This window comes from Oppia nitens, unplaced genomic scaffold (assembly GCF_028296485.1).
Source record: "Oppia nitens isolate AA-2021 unplaced genomic scaffold, nextdenovo-longstitch-racon4-pilon3 scaffold12_pilon_pilon_pilon, whole genome shotgun sequence".
Classification (NCBI taxonomy): Eukaryota; Metazoa; Arthropoda; class Arachnida; order Sarcoptiformes; family Oppiidae; genus Oppia; species Oppia nitens.
In genome coordinates, this window is record NW_026533191.1 from 2,157,412 (window position 1) to 2,178,672 (window position 21,261).

General features: G+C 21.9%; 2 protein-coding genes across 2 annotated transcripts; both read left to right on the forward strand.

The window, feature by feature from the left end:
• Positions 1-7,177: 7,177 nt before the first annotated feature.
• LOC128954798 (glucose dehydrogenase [FAD, quinone]-like) lies at positions 7,178-12,773 on the forward strand. The gene is made up of 3 exons (XM_054300401.1): positions 7,178-8,159; positions 8,647-8,934; positions 12,097-12,773. The coding sequence occupies exons 1-3, from the start codon at positions 7,178-7,180 to the stop codon at positions 12,771-12,773; spliced, it is 1,947 nt and encodes a 648-aa protein (XP_054156376.1).
• A 1,043-nt stretch (positions 12,774-13,816) lies between these two features.
• On the forward strand, positions 13,817-16,715 carry LOC128954809 (glucose dehydrogenase [FAD, quinone]-like). The gene is made up of 3 exons (XM_054300411.1): positions 13,817-14,886; positions 14,953-15,240; positions 16,045-16,715. Exons 1-3 carry the CDS (start codon positions 13,923-13,925, stop codon positions 16,713-16,715), a joined length of 1,923 nt encoding a protein of 640 aa, XP_054156386.1. The 5' UTR covers positions 13,817-13,922.
• Positions 16,716-21,261: the final 4,546 nt, after the last annotated feature.

Here is a 21,261-nt window from a genome sequence, read left to right on the forward strand (position 1 = left end):
TATACCTGCTGATATTTAGTAATTTAATTTAATTTTTAATATATTTATCGTATTAAATTAAAACATAAATATAATTTAAAAACTCAATTAAAAGCTATAGTTTGTATTATTACAATAATATCTAATAATTTCAATTTTAATTTCAATGATTTAACAAATTAAATAATTTATTGCATCTATACGTTACTTAATATTTTTTTATTGGTATTTATTATAATTTTTATAATAACACGAATTACAACATTAATAATTTATCATTGAATATACAGTACAATAGCACAACAAATATTTTTAAATAAACAATATATTAATAATATATATCTATAATAATTATTATTATATTTGAAATAATTTCTTGTATATTATTAGATTGATTTATTTTTATATTTAAAAATAATCTTTTTTATATGTTTGTTTTAAATTTATTTTTTTACTATTAATATTTAAAATTAAAGCCCAAAAATTATTATTAAATTTATTTTTCTTAATTAAAAATAATTATTAATAATAATTAAATATTAATAAAAAATACACATTTAAACTATTTTGTACTTATAGTAATATCTAATAGTTTTCATAATTTTAATGATTTAACAAAATGCATTTATTGTTGATTAATATTTTTGATTATTAGTATTTATTATAAGTCTTTTTAATAATAAGTATTATTTTTTAACTTATATATATATATATATATAACACAACTAATATTTTTTAATAAAAATATACAGTATTTGATAATTTTATATTTTGTATTATATTTTTTATAGACATAGTTTACCTTTTTTAAAAAAATTATCATGCTAAAATTTAAAATTACTAGCCTAGTTTTATTGGTAATCACCATAGCTGTAATTATTATGCAATGTTGGTTCACTGTTGAAGGCAATTAAATTATTTTATTTTTATTTAATTAATTAATTTTAAAATATTTATTTCAATAATAATATTTAATTAGTTAATAATTATTATTGAATATATATATATATATATAAATATATTGAATAAAAAACAATAAAATAAGTTTTACTATATTATTAATTAGCTTTATTATAATTGAAAATATTAATTTTTATTATTCTATTATATTAATTAATATATATTTATTTATTTATTTTATTTTTATATTTTTTATATTATAGTATATATATATATATAATTATCATTTGCTATTATTATAAATTATTATTAATTTCAATAATTTTCAAATATATAGGTGCAAAATGTCAAACAAAATGTCGAAATAATTCAGATTGTTGTACAAAACGGTGCTATAAAAAGAAACAAAATGGTATAACCAGTGATTGGGGATTTTGTGCCACTACTAATATATAAAACAACTTAAAAAAACATACAGGTGCCCCCAACTACCCAATCACCCCATCCCACTCCCGATTAATCACACCTAATTTTTTAGCAGTTTTAATTTTTTTTAAATGTTGTAATAGTTAGTGTGTATTTTAAAATACAAGCATATTTCTAAAGTAAATTACAGAAAAAAACTAAAGTTATTTTAATTTAAATATAAACATAGTTTATTTTTTTAAAGTTAGTTATTATCTTAAATATTTATTGTTATATTTAAGAAAAAATAAATAATCCTATATTATCAAAATATTTTATAAAATATACGTTAAAACTGTTTAATTAAGTTAATTAAGTAATTTAATTAATTAATAAATAATATATGATTTAAACACTGAAATATAAAGTTAGTTATATCAATAATTTTTGCAAGAAATATAATTTTTTTTATCTTTTAATTATTTTTTAAAAAAAAAGTTTAAGTTTAGTTTATTGTATGTTATTATTATTATTACCAATATTAATCTTACTGTAAAAAATTTAAATAATTAAGTTGTTTTTTTCAAAATATATTTTTTTTATTGACAATATAATTGATAATTTACTAATATATATATTAAATACATTAAAAGAGTGTAATTTATATTATTGCTAATAATGTATAATAATAAACACAAAAATTATTAATGATTTTATAAATATTTTTTAAAAAATAAATAACATATTGACAACAAAAATATGTTTAACATTTTTTCACTTATAATATATTATATTGTATTTAACTATTAGCTAATTGATACTTAAAATATTTTTGAACTAATTAATAAATAATTATTCATGTAATAATATTAATACTAAAATGCAATAAATTACTATTATTAGTCAAAAACACTAGAAAATATAGTAATTATTTTTTAAAAAATACAGTAATATCTATTACATAAACAATTAGTTTAAACGTTTAAATTATTCAAATTAATATACATATATTTTTTTATAAAAATAAATATTTATAACATTTTTTTATGATTTCTTTTAATAACTCTAAACTTGTTTTCGATAAAAAAAATTTTAAAACTACTAATAATGATATACTTATTTAATTTATTTTATTACTATATAAATATACAGCAAATTACTGGAATATATATATTTATAATAATGACATTAATTATGAACAAACAATTTAGGGTTAAAAATGAAATAAAAATCAACAACAAAAAATTGTGATTATAAACATAATTATTTTATTTATTTTAGAAATTATGATTAAATCACATATTTTTTGTTTTATTATTTTTTTGCTAATTTAATTAGTATATATATATTTAACATAATTTTATTATTAGTGATAAATATCTTTTTGGAAATTAAATAATTATATTTTATTTAAATTTGAAGTCAATTATTATAAATTTATCACAAATAGTATGCTATTTGTATAGTATGTTATTTTATAAAAATAATTTATTATTTTTACTAATAATTTGTTTAATAATAACACTAGAAATTTTATTTTATTTTTAATATTAAATATATTGACATGAATACCTGTATTATCTTATTATTGTAAGTTATTAAAATTGTATAAATAAATATCATAAAATAATAATTTTTTTAGTATTTAATCTATTTAAATACAATATTTATATTTAAAAATATATATATATATAATGTTTAAAAGTTTTATATAAATAGTAAAAAATATTATAAAAATTACTATTTAGATACATAAATTGCTAATAAATTATATTATTTGTTTAGTGCAAAATGTATAAATTAAATTAAATATAAAATGTAATACAAATTATATAAAATGTCATATAATGTAAAATATATAAATATAACACTAATTTACTGTATATAAAAATTATTAATAAATATTATATATATATATATATTAAACTATTAAACTCAATTCAATATCGCATTTATATATTTTTAAAAAATTAATGTAAATTAAAATTTCTAAACATAATATTTTATAGATTTTATGATTAGATTATAATAATAATAATAATAATAAATATAAATAACACATTTTACAATATTTTTTATTGTCGTAAAAACTGTTTATTTAAATTAATGTTTTGTTTATTATACACTCATTATGTAAAAAAACATGCATTTAATTATTCAATAATAATGTTTTTTTTTAAAACATTTGATTAAGCATTTGACACACAAAATAACAATTATTATTATTATTATTATTATTGAAAATGCTATACAAAACTGTTTGTTTAATTTAAAATCTACTTTTAAAAAAATAATTGAATATAAAAATTATTTATAGAAAGTTATATTTTTTTTTGTTGATATACTAGACTCTCGATATACTAGACATAGGTATGCCATTAGGTATGTCAGGTTTTTGTTGGACAGGTATGCTATCAGATAATAGATTACCTTAAAATTAAATCTGTTAACTTGTATTTATAAGCTAACGGTCATCACATATATATTGATAGTAAATTAACTGTATTTATATATATATATATATATTGTAATTATAATACTGAATAAAATATATAACAATTAGAAAGTGTTTTAAAATATATCGATATATTATTAGTATTTTTAAAAAATATTATGCTTTTAATAGTATCCAAAATAATTACATTAATGTTTTTTTTATTTTTAATATGTTGATTATAGTTAATATTGATTAAAATTACTTATCGTATATATATATATATATATATGTAATCAATTTGATTACCATATATGACATATAATTATTATGATTATTATATATATATTTTTAAATATGTATTAAATTAGAGTTTATGTGAGTCTTATAAATAGTTAGACAACAATTAGGTTAATAATAAGCCTTTAGCCAAATAAAAGAGTGATGTGTGGAGAGCACCGGTAGATAATATTTATGAGCTTTAAACCACTTTTTTTTTAATAACCATTAAACTATATATATATATATATAAGCCATATAAGACATAATATATATAATATTAGTGTCAAATTTTATTTTCAGTCAAAATATCTTATACTGTATATATAAAAAATATTGTTATATCAAATACTGTATTACTGTATATAATGTTTAGGTATATATATATAATCATTCAATTTGTTATTTTTTAGTGGAGCACTGGTATGTATAACAACAACAAAAAAAACATATGTATTCACCGACACTGGTGTCAAAGTCAAGTACCCCTAACCCCCTTATAAGTACTACTACTACTACTACTATGTGTGCTAATTGATTGGCTATATTATAATATTATTAATGGTTTTAAAAATTATTATTTTTTTTATTTTTTTTATTGATAACTATCGATCGATTTGTTATCAGTAAAAGTAATTTATGTAATAATATAAACAGATTTATATTTTGCTAAACCATTAATTTCTAAACTAAAATATTTTGTATATTTATAAATATAGCCAAATATTGTTAGAATAATAATAAACAAAAATAACTTTTAATTTTTATAATAAATAGTAGTTTATATATACAATAAATATATACTATTAATATTATATATACTGTATATATAAAAGCTAAAAATGGTTACAAAATTTTTTTAATTAGCTTTAATTTTTATTGATTATTTTTTGTTTTATGTTTGTTTGGTGTGGCCCTCAAGTTAAACTTAATGATTGTTTTTTTATTTAAATAAAATTGTATGTTTTTTTTCATTACACATAATAGTATACAGTATTATATATATACTATATATTTATGAGTTAAAAATACCGAAAATTGTGACATAATTTGCAATCAATATAAATATTATATATTTACTGTATATATAATATATAATACCTTTCAGTTCAAAATAAAATTAATTATTATTTTTTTGTTTATTTATTTATTTATTTCACAAAAAAAAACATTTATGAAAGTTTTCTATGAATGCTATAAATAAGTAGATATTAACGCTTATAATTGATCCGAAAAATATCAACAAAAATTATTAGACAACTTATATTAGTTTAGAGAGAGAGAGAGAGAGAGAGAGAGAGAGAGAGAGAGAGAGAGAGAGAGAGAGAGAGAGAGAGAGAGAGTAAAAACCTGATATTAAGTTTCTTATACACAAAAAAAAACTAATAATTTATAAGATTTTTATCATTTGTTATGTGAGTAAAAATTGGTTTAAAAATTTTGTTTTTCACTTAACATATTAATGACACTATAAACTGACTGACTGTGCGAGTGATTGACTGACAGTAATAATAATAATAATTTTAATATATTTAATACAAAGTTTGTTTAATAAGTGTCCGACTGTTTGTTTAATTAAAAATCAAAAATCAAATATATTGTATAAATATATATCAACATTAATAAAAATTGTTGTAATAAAAATATATATACATATATATATAAATAGTGATACAGTTTATTATATTTATATATTTGTTTGATAAATAACTGTGATTTTTATTTTGTTTTATCCACACAAAAAAAATAAAAAATATTTAATAAGCTTTTTTGTGAATAATTTATTTTTAATTTTTTTTTTAAAAAGTTTACGTAAATGTCTCATACAAACAGTCTATTAAGACTTTCAATAATAATAATAATAAACAAAACAACAAAATATTTTTAAATATATTTTTTATGTAAAATATATATTTATTTAAAGACTAAAGTTATTTAAAGCTTTATATATATATATAGTTTATATTTAATTTAATAATATCTATAATAAAAAAAAGTCCAGCGGATTTAGGACAGAAAAATCATTACATTTATATTATTATATCATTTATTTGAAAATATATAGTATTATTGTATAAAAGTTTTAATATATTTATATATATTAATATAATCAGTGTTTTAGATAATTTCTAATATCATTTGTTTTATTAATATTATTATTATTATTGTGTGAATGTGTTGTTTGTGTATTAAAAGCTTACAATTTTATTTACAATGTTTTAGTAGTGATTCAAATAAGATATGCTAAACAACAACATCAATACACACAACGTGTTTGACTTACTTTTAAATTAATTTTTTTATATATATATTGTATTCAATAAATAATATTTTTTTAAGTTTTCAAAAAAAAAACAAATTTTATTATTAACTAAAGTCAAGTGTATTTTTTTGTTTAACAACAAAAAATATTTTTAACTATAATTTTATTTGAAGCCAACAAACTTCAAAAAAATCAAATCAAATCATAACACTTCACATAATGATATTTAAAATTAAATAAAAAAATAATAATAAATTGATTTTTTTAAATTTAAAAAATAATAACTACTTGTTTTTATTTGATGACCACTTTTTTGTGGGTAAAAGTATATGTGTTTTCATTTTCAAATGTGTTTAAGTCATATGTAGTTAAGATATTATTTTTTAAAAATGTTTTTTAAAATGTTTTTTTACGGGAAAAAAAGTTTCATATAATATGTCTAAATAATAGATATTATAAGCAAAAGTGACTTTTTTGTTGTTGACATTATCTAAACATTATCTAAAATGTTTTCATTGAATATTTAGTGATTAATATTAAATTTTGTTTGTGAGTAATAATAAATATTAATAAATAAAAAAAAATTTTCTAATAAATTATTTTTTGAATCAATTAATCAATTATAAGTAATTAATATAAATCTAATTAATCTAGAAATTATGATACTTAATAATAATAATAATAATAATAATAATAATAATAATAATAATAATAATAATAATTAATATAAAATAAATCAAATAATACTATAGAGAAAAAAAACTTATATATTATTTTTTAAAAAAACTAAAAAATAATATCTGAAAAAATTATTATTAAATGCTATCAATTCACTGAAACTATTTGAAGTTTAATTACTTAATATTGTGTTGTTGTTTGATTTTTATTACAACATACCGGTGCTCTCAACCATCACAATGTCTTCACCACACTTTACAGAACAATTACTACACATTAGCCAATCGCTGGCCACTGCACTGTTGGCTTCGGGATCTAGTCTTAAGCTATTGCCGCTAATACCGGCCTTCCTTTATATACTATTGAAAACACAACTACAACACGAACTGTATGTCCAGCGTATGGTAACCCTTGATGAGTACGACTATGTGGTTATCGGTGCCGGTACTGCCGGCTCGATAATGGCCGCCCGACTATCCGAAGATCCGCACGTATCTGTACTGTTACTCGAAGCCGGCAAATCGGAAACAGTAGTATCCGATGTACCGGTCAATAGTTTCAATCTACAGTTGACACCAATGGACTGGAGCTTTGCTACCGTACCGCAGAAACACTCGTGTCTGGGTCTCAATGGCCACCGATCGCTGTGGCCACGCGGCCGTGTAATGGGCGGTACATCGACTATCAATACAATGGTCTATTGTCGCGGCAATCCACGCGACTTTGACCAATGGGCTGCTAACGGTGCCCGAGGCTGGTCCTGGCCCGAAGTGTTTCCCTATTTTATCAAATCCGAGGACAACCGTAATCCCGAATATGTGGCCAGCGGCTATCACGGTGTCGGCGGACCGATGACTGTAACTTCGCTCAACAATCCCCGTATAATGTCGTCAGTGTTTGTCAACTCCGGGCCGCATATCGGCTATCCTGTCGGCGATATCAATGGCCACCAGCAGACCCAGTGGACAATACCGCAGATCAATACACGAGACGGTATGCGTCTGTCGGTGGCCAAGGCCTATCTGGAACCGTTGGCCGGCCGTAAAAATCTACACATCCTCACCAAAGCGTACGTCACGAAAATACTGATCCATTCGTCCGATAAACGGGCCGTCGGTGTCGAGTTTGAACGTCTATTCAAGCGATATGTGGTTCGCGCCCGAAAGGAAGTCATACTGTCGGCCGGTTCTATCAATTCACCGAAAATATTGATGCTATCAGGTATTTATACAGTGTATATGTGCCGACAATATACTGTATATATATAAATATATATTCATATATATAGTATTTATAATATATATAACAAATCCCTGTAAAAACATTTATTAAACTAAATTTATTAACTATTATAAAAACTATAGTAAATAAACTATTAGCATATTTATTATATGATAGTTTCAAGGTCTATATAGATTACCTAATAAATTAGATTTTGAATAAAATATTATTAGTATTATATTTTTTTAAAATTTAAATATTATTTTTTTTTAAATATATTTATATATTAATTTATTTAAACTTTAAATTCATTTAATAGCATAAAAAATATCTCATAAATATATACTACTACTAGTATATGATATTTATTTGAATTTTTTTTCAAAAATCTATAACTTATATAAATTTTTGTTATAACTGTATATAAAGTTTTTAATTATATCTATCTATCCAACCACCCCTCCCTCCCCACCCCTCCCACTTACAGGTATCGGTCCCAAAGAACATCTGAAAACATTGGGCATACCAGTGATGGCCAATCTACGGGTGGGAGACAATCTTCAGGAGCATGTATCGAGTGGCCTATTTTTTACTGTTAATGAAACCATTGGTATCGATTGGCTCCGGGAGTCTAAACCCGGTTATGTGATGGAGTATTTTTTGTTTCGCAAAAATCATTTGGCCAAAAACATTGACGAAGGTACCGGTTTTATTAAAACCAAATACCAGTACCCGCTAGACGACTGGCCAGATATACAATTGTTTATGATGCCAGGTAATTTATTTATTTATTTTATTAATATTTTATTTATTCATTCAATTAGTTAATTGGTTAAATTTGACAATTAACTAGCTTATTTGTGTATATATATATATATATATAATAGTATAATTAGTTATAATAATATATATTTGTTTTTAAAATTATTTTTTTATAAATTTATAAAGGTATTAAAGTTAACTGGATAATTAGATTACTAATGTTTATTAATAATTTTTAATTATAAAAATGTCTTTAATTATATTTTTATATATACTGTGTATATAAAATAAATATATTAATTATGCATAATAACAACAACAACAAAAATATTAAATAGTTTAATATTGATTAAATTTTTAAAAAATAGTTATTTATTATATATAAATAATTTCTATTGAATGCTATTTATATTATAAATATTCAATTATAAACTTATAAATAAAACATATATTTTTGTTTTCGTTTCAATAGAAATTTAAAAAAAAATATTTATAATAAATTTAAATTAAAAAAAAAATTATAGGATCCGGGGATTGACAGATTATATATGTAGTAATCATAATATATAACTCATTGATATAATTTATATTTACTCGTCATTTCCTATAATATTAATAATCCAATACTTATTGTACACTAATATTAACATTTGGTTTCAATGATTTATATACTAAACATTTTAGCACCTATTTTATAGTTACAGTTTGTAATATTTATTTAACTATTATATACCGGTATATATAGTATATAAATATATATATATATATATATATATACTGTATAATGTATTATATATACAGTATATGATTGTAAACTGTTTTGTTTTTAAATTAAAATTTTCAATTGAAATTAAGTAATTTAAATAATATTTTAATTGACTAAATATTAATATAAATTTTATTTTTATTAAATCAATAATCAATATTTTTCTAATTGATAATAATAATTATAAATTAATTATAAACTTATATAAATACATTTTTGTTTAACTAAATAGACAATAATACTACTACTACTACTACTACTACTACTGTATATTCAATCAATTACTTATTCAAGTATACTATTTAGCAAAAATAATATATTGTATTTAAATATTAATCAAATTTTTAAATATATACTGTATATTAATACTATTAAATAATTTTAATATTATAAAATTTAAAAAAAAATTAAAATTAATGGGATCTGTAAGTGCCAATCAAGTTTAATCATTATATGATTATTCAGTGACCTAGGTATGATAGTCGTCATATCCCATATATTTTAAATATGTATAGTTATTACAAACACACACTTATAACTAAACATAATTTGAAAAGTTTATATATATCACTGATTTATTATTGATTTCATTATTACAGTTTGTATTTGTGTTTGTCTACAACTAATGATGTATATTAACTATAAATATAAAATTCACAATTCAATAGTTAATTAGATATTAATTTTCAAAATTATGATTTATATATATATACAGTATATGATAATTAAATAATGATTATTATTAATTATGTTTAAATGTACTAAAATTTTTTTTAAACAACAATTTCTATATTATAGTTTAGTATATTTAGTATTGAATATTATACACTGTATAATACATACAGTATGCTAGATAAATGTACAAGGTCAAATAAATTATATACACACACACTGTATATAATATACATTTATGTTTAAATATTTATACCGGTATAACAAAAAAAATATAATAATGTACTAAAAACTTGTTTTTTTAAATTTTGTTAATATTATTTAGAACCTTAAACTTATATATATATATATATAGTATATAATATTTTAACCAAATATATACATATTTTTTATTTTAAAAAATTGTTATTTAAAACTATTTAATCAATTAAATCAACAATAATTTTATCCATCAATAGTTATGACACTTGTTGTTGTTATAATTATACAGTATTTTTTAAAATTAAAATTTTATAGTATATAGTTATAGTGTATACTAATATTATAAAGTATTTATATAAGTAATAATTAAAATAATTAATTAAATTTATAAAATTAAAAAAATAATAATAATTAAATGGGATTAGAGTGGTGCATGGTTGTTTAATCAATGTTTAAATCAGAGAGCTAGGTTTAGTAGATCTTTTATATCATCATTTCCCATTTAATTATAAAATTGATATATATAAACTAAACAGGGTCCAAATTGGTATATATAGTCAACATTTTCTAGTTACTTTCATTGATACAGTTTATAATCATATTATTTTAAGTTAATAAGCAATAGGTTTAGTAATTTCAAAATATTTAAATTAATTTAATTAATTTAATAAATATTTAGATACTAAATTTGTATATAGATTTTAATTTAATAATAGTTTATTATAATAATAAATCTATAAAATTATTGCTAAATAATTGATCAATTGTTAATACAGTATAATAAAATTTATAAATACGTTACTATTGTTTAGTATATTGTTTTGTTTGTTATTATAAATATTTATTTGCACTTTTGATATAAAGTAATAATTACAGTCAATAAATGATATAAAATAAAATATTTATGAATTATTAGTAAAAATTATTAGTTATTTATAGTTAATTATTATTATTTTTTAACAATATAAGTATAATAAGACAAGTTTTAGTAATTTTAAAAATTTATTAATAAACAAAAAATAATATATATGTTAACTGAATGATACCATCTGTTCAATTAATTAATTAATTCAAAAAAATAAATATATAATTTTTAAAATAGTATAACTATCATCAATAAAATTAATAATGTATTAGCATTTTTATTTATAAAAATTATTAAACTATTATTTGTTTACAGTTTTTAAAACAAATACTAATTTTTATACAAATATCATATACAGTAAAATAAAATTTATTTACAATAATTATGATACCTCTATTTAATTAGGTATATAACTATACAGATATATAATTAAATATATTATTAGTTTAATTTAAATTTTTTTTGTTGAATATTATATGTTTTATTATCGTACAGTAATTTTATAAATATATATATATATAATAAACAATTTACTAAATACGGTATATATATTGCTATTGACTTTAATAATTATTATTTAGTTTTTATAGCTTTTATAGTTTTTATAAAAACATATATATATATATTAATATTTTCTAATAAATCTTATTTAATATAATTATTATTATTAGGATCGTTGACCACTGACTATGGGCTCAACTTTCAGCGGATATTGGGTCTGAAAAAGTCGGTTTGGAAACAGGTATTCAAACCGTATGTCGGCTACAATACGTTCAGTATCTATGCGGTAGTTATGCGACCGAAATCCAGAGGTTGGATACGACTACTATCTACCGATCCCTACGATCAGCCGCTGATTGATCCGAAATATTTCGATGAGGAACAGGATCTCAATGTATTGGTCGAGGGTTTGAAGGCGGCTCTCGAAACCAGTTCAAGTCCATGGATGCAACGATACAATGCCCGACCGTTTCAGACTGTCTATCCGGGTTGCGAACCCTACCAGCTCTACTCGGACGACTACCTACGCTGTATGGCCCGTACATTGACCACTATTGGCTGGCATCCGAGCGGTACGTGTAAAATGGGTGCCAAACACGATCGGCAGGCAGTAGTCGATTCGCAGCTCCGGGTGTTCGGTATCAATGGTCTGCGTGTAGTCGATGCCTCAGTTATGCCAACAGTACCCACTGGTAATATTAATGCGGCAACTATTATGTTGGCCGAAAAAATTGCCGACAATATGCGTGGCCGACGGGTTCAACCGTTTTTGCCGCCAATGACCGCCGATATGATCAAACAGTTGCCAAACTTGCCGTACGAGGAATGGGATGAAAATTTAGTGTAACCACACAAATACACACAAAAAATAACTGATTGTATATATAATTAATATAATTTTAATGCCAAATCATTTTTATATATATTTTTGTATTTTGTTGTTGTTGTTGTTAATTATGTTTATTATTATTATTATTTTGTTAACTAATTGTAATTACTGTTAACTAAAAATTTAGCACAAGATTATTATATTAATAATAATAATTTCACATTTTTTATGATTTTTAAAAAATATATACATTTTAATAGGTTTATGTATAAATAATAATTATTATTATTATTAAATTGATGTAAATAATACTACTAACTAATTAAATAAAATAAAATTTGTTATATATAAAAAAGTTACATATTATACTTTTATTTTATTTGTAAAAATAATAAACATTTATATTTTCATTATTTACAAATTTTATTTTTTTAGCATAATGTTTGAATTAAATAAATAAATAAATAATAGTTATATAATAAATTTCTAAAAGTTTTATAATTATTAAAAATTTGTAAAATATATATACTAAATAAAATTTTAAAATTATTTTAACATTATTAATATTTAAACATATTTTATTTTCATAATTTATGTGTCAAACAATAACATTATGTTATAATTATAAACTATCTAAATGCACTTATTTGAATAATAATTATTTATATTTTTTTTAAACTTTCAAAATTAAATGACTAGTTTTTAATATTCAATAAATTTAAACTAAACATAAATTAAATACATAATTATAATCTAAATATTAATCTCAATGTCTAAGTACTGTATTATAGATAACATATCTATAGAAATATTTATAATGATTATACTATATATAAAGTTTTATTACTTTTTAACTATAAGTTTTAAAAATATTTTATATTAATAGACTAAATGTGATAATAATAATAATAATAAAAGTGAATTTTATTTACAAATAAAATTGTATTATAAAATTTAATCCTTTATTAAAAGTCATATCAATATAAATGTCATATCATGTCATGTGCTACCTGTCCTTTAAACTTTAAAATCAAATAATAATAATTGTTTTAATTTAAATTGAATCATTTGCTTCATCAACAGTTTTATTTATTTTAAAAATCATTTTACATTATTATTTGTTTTTTAATGTAAATCAAATCAACAATTTTTTTAAATAAAAAAAATATGCAATTTTTTAAACACCTAATCAACTCAACTGTCCGATCACTGATGCGATTGCCGCCATCGGTGGCCTATTATGCGCTCATACCGTCGGTAATCCTATTACTAATACAACAACAGCACCGACACTGTAATTATGTGGACAAACATACGCTTAGCGATGAGTACGACTACATAGTGATTGGTGCCGGTAGTGGCGGTTCGGTAATGGCCTCCAGGCTATCCGAGGACAGTCATCACAGTGTACTGGTGTTGGAGGCTGGTTTAGCCGAAAATATTGTATCCGATGTACCGCGACTGGCACTGTTACTACAGGGTACGCCAATTGACTGGTCATTTGTTACCGAACCACAGTCAAAGTCATGTTTCGGACTCAAAGGCCGTCAAATGGCGTGGCCAAGGGGTCGGGTGATGGGCGGTTCGTCCGTATTGAACACAATGGTCTATTCGCGCGGCAATTCACGTGACTACGATCAGTGGGCAGCTACTGGAGCACCGGGTTGGTCGTGGGCCGACCTGTTTCCCTATTTTATCAAAGCCGAAGACAATCGTGATCCGTCACTGGTGGCCACTGGCTATCACGGCCAGGGCGGTCCACTTACGGTTACCAATGCTACCTATGCGACCAAGATTTCCAAAGCGTTTGTCCGATCGGGTCCTTTTTTCGGCTATCCAATCGGTTCGACTACCGGTGCCCGACAATCGGTATTTGATTTTCCACAGCGAACCATACGTAACGGTAAACGACTGTCGATGGCCAGAGCCTACTTGGAACCGGTGGCCAACCAAAGAGATAATTTACATATATTTATACGAAGTTTTGTTACTCGCATACTATTTAATGCCGACAAAAGGGCCAGTGGTGTCGAATTTGTACGAAATGGACGCAAAATGGTTGTCCGCGCCAGGCGTGAGGTCATACTATCTGCCGGTGCTGTTATGTCGCCTAAAATACTGATGCTTTCTGGTTAATACATATATATATATATATATTATTAAACAAACTAATCCTATTGTATTTATCATTACCCAGGTATTGGGCACCGTCAGCATCTCAATCAGCTGGGAATTGACTGTATATCCGATAGGCCTGTCGGTGACAATCTCATGGATCATGTGGCCAGTAGTATAACATTTTCGCTGAACGAATCGGTTGGCTATGATTTTATCGGTGAGATCGCACCGTCCAATATATTAGAGTATTTGGTTGACAAAAATAACAGCCTATCGAGTACTATACTCGAGAGTATGGCATTTGTTAACTCAAAATATGCCGATCCCCTGGACGACTGGCCCGATATACAGTTACACGTATTGCCAGGTATTTAACATTTATATAAATATTTTTTTTAAAAAGTTTATTAATTGTTTTTTTTATAAAACTATAAATTTTTGCTTATTTTATATTCAATACATTTATGAGTATTAAAGCATAAATAATTTATAAGTTAGTCGACAATACAATAACAAAATATATGAAAATAATTATTATTTTTTAAAAAAAACTAAGATTACAATAGATTTTTTTTAAATATATAATTTAGTCAATTAGTTAATAATATAAACTAAACTATAGTTAATTTTTTTATTTTAATAATTTAGTATTATTTTTGGCAATAATAGCAAACTGCATATACAGTACTTTTTTTAACAGCATTAACATTGAATTTGATACATATTTATATAAAAAAAATTAGTTTATTAAATCATTTAATTAATTAATACTATAATAATAATCTGTATTATAAGTTTTTAAATTAAAATTAATTAGTATTCAATTAATATATTATAGCTTATAGTAAATGTTTAATTAGTTACGTATATTTCAATAAATTTATGTTTACAAACTGTAACAATGAAAATAGTCAACATTTGTTCAGTATATATAGTGTTTGGCTGTACTAATTATTATGTTAAGCACAGGGAGATGACGACTATGGCATACCGTCCCAGTATGAACCCCTAATGATCAAAATTGTCCCCCTTTATAACTGATCCCTAATTTTTTTTTGTTTAATTAAAAATTTTTACATTACTATTAACTAAACACATAATATATATAGAAATAGATAATTATAAATTAAATATTTTTTATTTTATTATCAATTTTTTTGTTGTATTAAAGCTTCCGTTGCCAGCGATCATGGACTACGACTACGCAAAGTTATGCGACTGACCGGTAAACTCTGGTCAGTATATAAGCCGTACGAATGGGTGCCAACGCTGACCATCTATCCGACACTATTGCGACCGAAATCAAGAGGTACTATACGGCTGTTGACGGCTAATCCTTGGGATCGTCCGGTAATTGATCCCAATTTTTTTGCCAACGACTCCGATCTGGATGTACTGGTCGACGGTATGCGACTGGCACTGGACGTCGTCAGCCGTTCGCCACCATTGCAACGATACGATGCCCGACCCATACGGTCAGTGTTTCCCGGCTGTGAACGTTATCAGCTATACTCTGACTCGTATTTGCGATGTATGTGCCAGACGTTTACGGCGGTTATCTATCATCCGATGGGTACCTGCAAAATGGCTGACCCGACCAGCGACCCGACTGGTTCGGCTGTAGTCGATACCGAACTACGGGTAATCGGTGTCAACGGTTTGCGTGTAGTCGACGCTTCCATATTTCCCGGGCCAGTATCGGGCAATATTAACGCACCGATTGTGGCCGTTGCCGAAAAAATAGCCGATCATATACGCGGTCGTCGACTGAGACCAATGCGACCGCCGATGACTGCCGAAATGATTGCCAGATTACCGAACTTACCGTTTGACAAACTTTGATATATAGTAGTAATCAATAATTATTTTTAGTCAATTGTTTTTGTGATTTTTATTTATTTATTAATTTTTTTATAATTATTTATTTTTATTTATTTTTTAACCATTAAGTAATAATTCATTATTTATCTTATTATAATTATATCATTAATTTGACATTTAATTTGATTACAATTTAAATAAACATTATAATTATTATTTTTTTTTTATTTAAAATTAAATTAGTAAACTAATTAATTATTCAATAAAGTAGTCAAAATTGTTATTTATTTTTTTAATATTAATTTATTGTTTATAATTTTTTATTGATCTTGAATTAAGTTAACATTAATTGTTAATTTTGTCTCAATAATAATCATTACAAGTATTACTGTTTATAAAAATAATTGATTATTATTATAAATAATTTAATATTTATTTTTTTAAACTGTAAATAATTAAATAATAATGTATTTTATCCACTTATAAACAATTAAATTATAATTTTATTAGTTCTGGTTCATTATATCATTATTTTTTTTAATTAATACTTTTTAATCAATATTTTTTACAATATTAAAAAAATACTAGTATTTATATAATAATATTAGAGACTATTAGATTATTTTTTTATATTTAATAATAATAATAGATTTTTAAAATTATTATTTATAATTATATTAAACTTAATAAAAAAAATATATCAATAATTACAGTACGATTTAAATAATAAGTAATTAATTAACTAAACATTTAATAATTAAAATTTTCAAAATATTAATATTTAATTAAAAATAGTATTATTATTTACAACAACAAAAATTATTTATAAATTATTTATATTAAAATTTAATTAATAAATAGTATTATTATTTACAAAAAAATAAATATTTATAAATTATTTATATTAATATTAAAATTTAATTAATAAATAGTATTTTTAATTTTTACAAACTGTAACAACAAAAATACTCATGTTTTGAGGCATACAAATAGTGATTTCAATGTTATAGACTCTATATATAGTAAGGACAGGGAGATGACGACTATTAGTGCTACACTGTCTCAGTCGATATATTATATAATATATACTTTAATTAGTATGTATTCTAATATAAAAACTATATGACAGATAACTTATCTCTCAGATACCGATCCCTTAAATTTTTTAATTATTTTTTTTGTATACCTTATTATTATTAATTTTTTTCTATTAATACAATGATTATTATTATTGTTTTAAAAAATTTTATTATTATCCAATTATAAACACAATTCAAACGGTAATCTTGACATTTATTTTCATAGATTTTACTTTTTTTAAAAAAATTAGTTATTTTATGTTTTAGTAATTATTTTTATGTTTTTGTTAAAAACAGTTGTTTTGAATTATTTAGTTAATATAAATTAATATTTATATATATTAATTTGTTTTATTTAAATTCATCAATAAATTTTAATTAGAAAAATACAAAACTAAAAAACAAAAATTGGTAAAATGGCATCTCATATGAAATATATTATTAAATTAATAAAAAAAACATATTTAACATTTAAATACTAAATATTAGATTTTAAAAAAAATAATTGGTTCCTAAATTTGTTGACAATAATAACAATTGCAATGATTTTGTCAGTCAAAAAAAATTATATAAAACAAATAAAAATAATAATAATAATTGCATTAAATCTACATTAGTATCTTTGATATAAAATATTATTATTTTATACTAAAGTTATAGACATTTGGCGTCAATTAGTGTTTTTTTCATTGAAAAAAAAATCTTTTATGTTTACCGAAAATACAACAAATTATATACAAAACTATTACTATTTCAAGTGTTAAAAACATATTACACAAAGGATTAGCCAAACAAACAAATAAAACAAAAAATAAAATTTTATTAATTAAATATATATTAAAAATGATTGTATTGTCTCTGTGAGTGTTAGTTGTATACAAATAGTTGGGTCAATCATATCATAAAATTTTTAAATCACTTTCCCAATTGAATTGATTACTGTATTTTATAAGTTAGCAATAATGGTATATTGAAATTTACATTTATATAATTTAAAATTATCAAGTTTTTAATTATAATTTAAAGTTAAAATTATATATATATTTTTTAGTTACTTTAATTTAAACTTATAAAATAGAAAATTATTTGTAAATTATATTAATAATACAACAAAAAACACTGATTTTGTTATTAATTAATTAATTTTATCTATTAAATACAAATTATATGATTTTAATTTCAAGTCAATGCATTTGTTTCACTATACGGACTCATTGGGTGCCGAATCAATCAAACGGTGCGGTTTTATACGCCAGAGTCGGGCATTCAGCCATTTTGAGGCCGGCGTCTATTTTACCACCAAATCGCCGCTAAGATATACCCGCGAAGATATCCTCGTCAACAACTACGGCCCAGTCCGCGACCGATTTGCTACACGTGCCGACTATGTGGTTGTAGTCGACAGGGCCGACCTCAGTCCCTATTTGCTACGGGATTATAGTCTAGGCGGTGGCCGTACGTTTGTATGCTATCGGATGCTTATGGTTCACGTAAAGGACAGTCAGGTAATGCCGTTCGACGACTACCGTTCCTACTGTGATGGGACTACTASTACTCGATCCTATCTATCAGATCCATACTATAGTAGTATTTGTGGTTATTTTTTAATTTGGACACTCAATTATSTGRTGACATACCTGTCTCTCTCTCTCTATCTAATCATTAGACTTAAATAGTACCGATACTTACAGACAAAAAAAATTGATTGTCTTTTTTTTAATTATAAACATTAATATTATATTAAAAATATTATTTTTGTTACACAAAAAAAAATTGTTTCGTAAAAATCATTTGATTGATTGATTGATTAAAATTCAAGATAATTACAATTATATTAATATTTGACTATAAATAATAATGATAATATTATTATTACTATTACTTTTAATTTAAATATTTTTTTTTTTAATTAATAATTATAATGTAAAATCAATCATTTGGTCTAAATAATTGTGATAATCAATGTTTGTTTGTTTTTTTTGATTTATTWTATATATTTAAAAAAATAAYATTACCAATAATTTTTATTAATAATATTATATTTTTAAATAACTTAATAACTGTTAAATTATWGTATAATTTTTTGATATAATTAGTTTTTTTCAATTTCTATAATTTATAAATACATTTGTGATATTTAGATATCTGCGATTTTTAAATGATAATCATAATTATTATTAATGTTAAAAAAWATATTGTTTTAATTATAAAAAAAATATTTCATATATTATTTTTAGATTTGTCATAATATTTATATATGACTTTTGTATAATAATAATAATAATTAATCATCAGTKARTTATTTTTAATAATTAATAATTTCAAATATGTTATAATAATTTTKAAAATAAAAATATTTMTCATATAACATTTGATTTAAATTAATAAACAAAAATAATTCAAATATTGTCATATTATTGACATCTATTAAATTGTTAATTAATTCAATATTATTTTTTTATATAAATAATCAATTAATGTATGAAATTATTTTCAATAGAAAAAAATTTAAAATAAAATCAATTGAAATTATTATTTGATGTTAACTTTTCTAATTAACAAATATATCATATATTTTTTTTGGTATCCCCACTACCCCTCCCCCACACAATCAATGATTTCATCGACAAAATAATTGTTTTTGTATCTAATAATAATATAGACTACWATCTTGTTTGATATATACCGCTATATATAAAATATATTATGTATAATACAGGGTTTAAAGTTTATATAGTATACTATAGTATATATCATATATATCATATTATATATATATATATATAGTATATTTGGCTTCAAAATTATTATTAAAAACTTTTCATTTCCGATGTCAAACAAAAAATCTAAACAATTTATAGATTATAAACAAAAGTTTTGTATTACAATTATTGTATAAATAAATATAATTATTCAAAATATATAATATTTTGTTTGTCACTAATATATTATTATTTTTTAAATAAAAAGTTATCAATCACTTGGATMAGCTAATAATGGTAATGATAGGATTAGATATTTRTTTTTCAATATATACTTTATTTTAATCATCAATATATATAATTGTTGTAACATTTATTATTATTAWTGTAATTATTATTAAATTATTAATTAATAGTTAATAGAGTATAAAACTTTTATATTTTGATTATTTTCTAAATTTGTTTATTTGTTAATCATTTTATATATACTATATATATATATATATAAATATAACTTTAATTGTATATTAAATTAGTTTTTAAAAAAATTTATTTAATAATCATTAAAAAAAATTTATTGTTTWTTTTGTTGATTAAATTACTTTATAATAATCACATTTTTTTTATTAGTCCGGCGACCATTTATTTCACTATACGGACACATTGGGTGCCAATGCAATCAAACGGTGCGGTTATATACTCCAGAGTCGGGCATTTAGTAAGTTTGAGGCCGGCGTATATTTTACCACTAAATCGCCCATTGATTACACGCCCACTCAAATACTG

What these genes read in the sequence shown, in the direction of transcription:
- LOC128954798 (XM_054300401.1), top strand. Translation starts at nt 7,178, where the DNA reads ATGTCTTCACCACACTTTACAGAACAATTACTACACATTAGCCAATCG. An exon ending in GAAAATATTGATGCTATCAG is followed by an intron (nt 8,160 to 8,646) that starts GTATTTATACAG and finishes TCCCACTTACAG; the next exon opens with GTATCGGTCCCAAAGAACAT. An exon ending in ACAATTGTTTATGATGCCAG is followed by an intron (nt 8,935 to 12,096) that starts GTAATTTATTTA and finishes TATTATTATTAG; the next exon opens with GATCGTTGACCACTGACTAT.
- LOC128954809 (XM_054300411.1), top strand. Translation starts at nt 13,923, where the DNA reads ATGCAATTTTTTAAACACCTAATCAACTCAACTGTCCGATCACTGATG. An exon ending in TAAAATACTGATGCTTTCTG is followed by an intron (nt 14,887 to 14,952) that starts GTTAATACATAT and finishes ATCATTACCCAG; the next exon opens with GTATTGGGCACCGTCAGCAT. An exon ending in ACAGTTACACGTATTGCCAG is followed by an intron (nt 15,241 to 16,044) that starts GTATTTAACATT and finishes GTTGTATTAAAG; the next exon opens with CTTCCGTTGCCAGCGATCAT.